This window comes from Octodon degus, unplaced genomic scaffold, assembly GCF_000260255.1.
Source record: "Octodon degus isolate 3935 unplaced genomic scaffold, OctDeg1.0 scaffold00015, whole genome shotgun sequence".
Taxonomy (NCBI): Eukaryota; Metazoa; Chordata; class Mammalia; order Rodentia; family Octodontidae; genus Octodon; species Octodon degus.
This window is the reverse complement of record NW_004524591.1, coordinates 7,376,158-7,379,762: the sequence shown is the minus strand read 5'-3', so window position 1 is coordinate 7,379,762 and position 3,605 is coordinate 7,376,158. Positions and strand designations below refer to the sequence as shown.

The following is a 3,605-nucleotide window of genomic DNA, read 5'->3' as shown; positions in this document are numbered from 1 at the left end:
CCCCCCCCCCCCTCCCCGGAACTGGGGATTGAACTCAGGCCCTTGTGCTTGCCAGGGAAGCCTTACTCCACTGAGCCATCTCCCCAGCCGATATTGTCTCTTAATATCTGTTGTAAGTGGATGGTGGTTGTGTGTATGTGCACATACATATTTTAAGTCTAATCTATGACGTATTAAATACCTACTGTTTATTGGTTACTCTGCTGTGTATACTACATATTTCATTCAAGAGCATGTTTAAGGCTTGTGTTTCCTTTACTTCAGTAAAGAATTATGTCCATTTTTCCTCTCTTCTTTTAGATGAACTGAAGCACATTATTGGAGCTGAGACAACACGGAAAGGTATTCTTCGTGTTTTTGAAATGTTTCAGCACAACCAGTTAAATAGGAGAATGGTTTATGTCTTCTTGGAAGGCTTTTTAGAAACATTATTTCCACAATATAAATTTCGTGAACTTTTCAACAAACTGCATTCACGGTCAAAGCAGATGCAGAAATATAAACAGAAACTTCAAACTACTCAAGCACCTTCTTTACAGAAAAGGTGACACTACAATCTGTGAAGCTGGTGTTCATTTTGTCCAGAACTGATGATATGGACAGATCTTCTGGGGCTTAACTCATATACTGTTGTATCTGCACCAGTCTTTTAGGGTCTCAAAATAGGTTGTTAATACATCCACGAGACTGGTTCTGCTCATCCTCATCTATAGTCCAGCCACTACCAAGAGAGATTTCTGTGTTTTAAATGATTTGGTGCATAATTTGCAACACTGAGAGAATATTGTCCCCATCTCAAGCAAGAATGATGTCGGTCCCTTCCGCTTCAAGCTAATCAGCATTCTCCAGCAGTGACAGAGTGCCAGAGCTAAGGAAAGCACAAGACAATGGTTCACAGATAAATTCATTAATTTGTTTAACAGTTGAAGACTGTGCAATGTACACTTTGGAGAAATTTGTTGTGCATAATGATTTTGTAATTTGGTGTCAGCATTTTGATGTAGTGTGGACTAGCCAGGTAAATGATCTTTGCAACATTTGTTTCAGGTCTGGGAAAAGTGACAAGAATGCCCTTAAAGTATGACATAATTTATTCCTATAATTATAATTTTGTGATATAAAATTAAATTCTGAGTATAAAGTAAAATAAATCAAAAAGTTTGGTTAGATTTAATATTCATTGGTATAAAACAAGCTAATTAATTCATACATGCTTTAAGGACTGTGTTGTGCTCTTGCTAAGTTTTCTTTTGGCACTCTGCAGAAAAGCATGTGGTAGCTTTCACTTAAGTTTCAAGATTATTAGTTTTAGCTTTAACAGATTACTGATTATACAGAAGGGGAATAATTTGTTTGAAGAACTGCCAAATACATTGTCTTTCTAAAAATATGGAGATTAAAAGAAAACAGTACTCTCTTGAAAGTTGCCATATGATTTTAAATTTTGTGATCTAGACATGCCTTAGATAACTATAAAAATAGCAGATCAGAGGATTAATGATACACAAATATACAAGTTCCTAATTATAATCTGTACATATATGAAAATAATGAAAACAGAACTGTACTATTTTTTAAACTATGCTTTTATTTATATTTAACATAATGTAAAATTTTAAATAAAGCTAGCAGGCAAAATCCCTCACTGTATACGTTCAAATCCCTAAAATAATTTTGTACCAACAGAACAAAATACCTTCCAGTTTTGAAGCCTCTGCAGTTCCTAGTTTTCTCATTATCCATTTTGTCCATCTCAGAAGTCTTCATATCCCTTGTATGCAGGATTTCTGCATAGTTTTAAATACTTTCATTAACTGAGGGTTTGGATGTATCAGCTTCTTTTGTTTTAAAATATTTAACACTAAAACCTTAAAATAGTGAAGCTACTTATTAGACCACTGAGCCAGGATCCTGGTATTAAAAGAATGTCTGGGTGCTTAAGATAGAGGAACAGAGTATTGGTATCCCAGTTACTTGGGAGCTTTAACGTTGGAACAAGATACTGTTGTCTTGTTTTCACTTAGATCCTACTTCTAAAGTGAAGCCTATTAACAGAATAAAGCCTTCCTTTAAAGCTACATCATAATCATATTTATTAATAATGATGTTGCGCATACTTATAGTATTGCGTACATTCAGTGTGTGTTGCATGTCTCTAGGCATCCATAAATGAAATCCCTTTCATTGCAAAATGGCAAGCAAGAAAAAACCCTTATTAACCCTGGTGGAAGAAATATTTCTTCTCAGTGCCTCTCCTTGCCCCACCCAAGACTTGAAAAGTGAGATATGTGAAACATGTCTATATGAAGCATCAGCATGGCCTAAGTGCAATGACTTTCATATATACCCTCTCCATTTCAAGTATATTTTTTGACAAGACTAAATCTAAATGTATACGGAAGAATTCTTGTAAGAGCCTAGTACGTATGTGTGAAAAGGCATTTCTATATAATGTGAGAAATACTGGCTGTGAACCAGGGATAGAAAGGTCATGTAAGATTGCAAATTATCCTGACAGAGCCCTGCAAGATAACTGCAGTGATACCAAAAAGAACTATTTGAATAAATGGGTTTTTAAAGTAATTTTGGTTTAAAAGAATTTATATTTCAAAAGCAGAGATGTCAACTGGTAGTCTGTGTAAACAGTGATGCGTCTTTATGCACATGTGTTTTATATCAGAGAAAACTGTTGTCATGCTAATTAGAGATACTTTTTGAATGACTTGATCAAGCTGTGTGTAAAATATTTAACCCATAAGTCAAGTACAGTGTACTATGTTTAATAAAATTATTACACTTAATGCATTTATTGCATATATGGATGTGTACATGAAGAGGCTTTATGTCTTCTGATTATTTGATTTTTGAATGTGTTTTTAAGTCAGTGGTGCCTTTAGGCAAAAACCTTCAAAATTAATCATTCCTTGTGTTTTCTGATTTTTCAGGTAACATGTAAACCACTTAGAAATCATCATAGTTTATTCACCTAAAAATTGATTGTATAACTTAAATATAGCACTTAGATGAGCATTTCCTATAATTAGGATGTTCCAGATAGTTGCTGAAAACAGTTGTGCCATTGACCAATGGTTGATCTTGGTTGGCCTTAATTCTTTTGTGAGGGGGAGAACCATTAAGTACTTCCTTGACTGTTTTCGGTTTGCTCATTTTAAGTTTCTGCTGCTGGTGTTTGGAAAAAAATCAGTTAAGTACTACCAGAAAGTGTACCCGTTTTGTTTTTTTTTTAAATTAAGAACATAAATTTCACAATCTAAAATTTTAATTTTGTGCAATATTTTCATTTAATGCATGTGTATTTGAGTAATTGTAAAATAAATGAATTTTTAATGTTTTGAGATATAGTTTAAACTGTCTTCTTAACCCAACAACTTACATTCCGTTGTTGCTGCATCCTCTTATTGAAGGACTTGTTTTAAAAGTCTTTTTGTCACTTCTTGTAAAATTCTTTTATTAGTAGTAAATTTTGCTTATGGGAGCATGGCTCCTGTATTACAAGGGAAAACATGAAGAGCACATTTTAGGATTAAAATTGTTACAAGATACCTTGTGCATATCATTGTACAGTAAGTGTCAACTGTGTGCCT

General features: G+C 33.9%; 1 protein-coding gene across 1 annotated transcript in view; it reads left to right on the top strand.

The window, feature by feature from the left end:
• Snx13 (sorting nexin 13) overlaps positions 1 to 1,462 on the top strand; it is a 149,307-nt gene extending 147,845 nt beyond the window's left edge. Inside the window, exon 25 of the mRNA XM_004626552.3 lies at positions 301 to 1,462. Coding sequence (XP_004626609.1) covers positions 301 to 548 — 248 coding nt within the window. The 3' untranslated portion in view covers positions 549 to 1,462. The remainder of the gene's footprint in view (positions 1 to 300) is intronic.
• Positions 1,463 to 3,605: the final 2,143 nt, after the last annotated feature.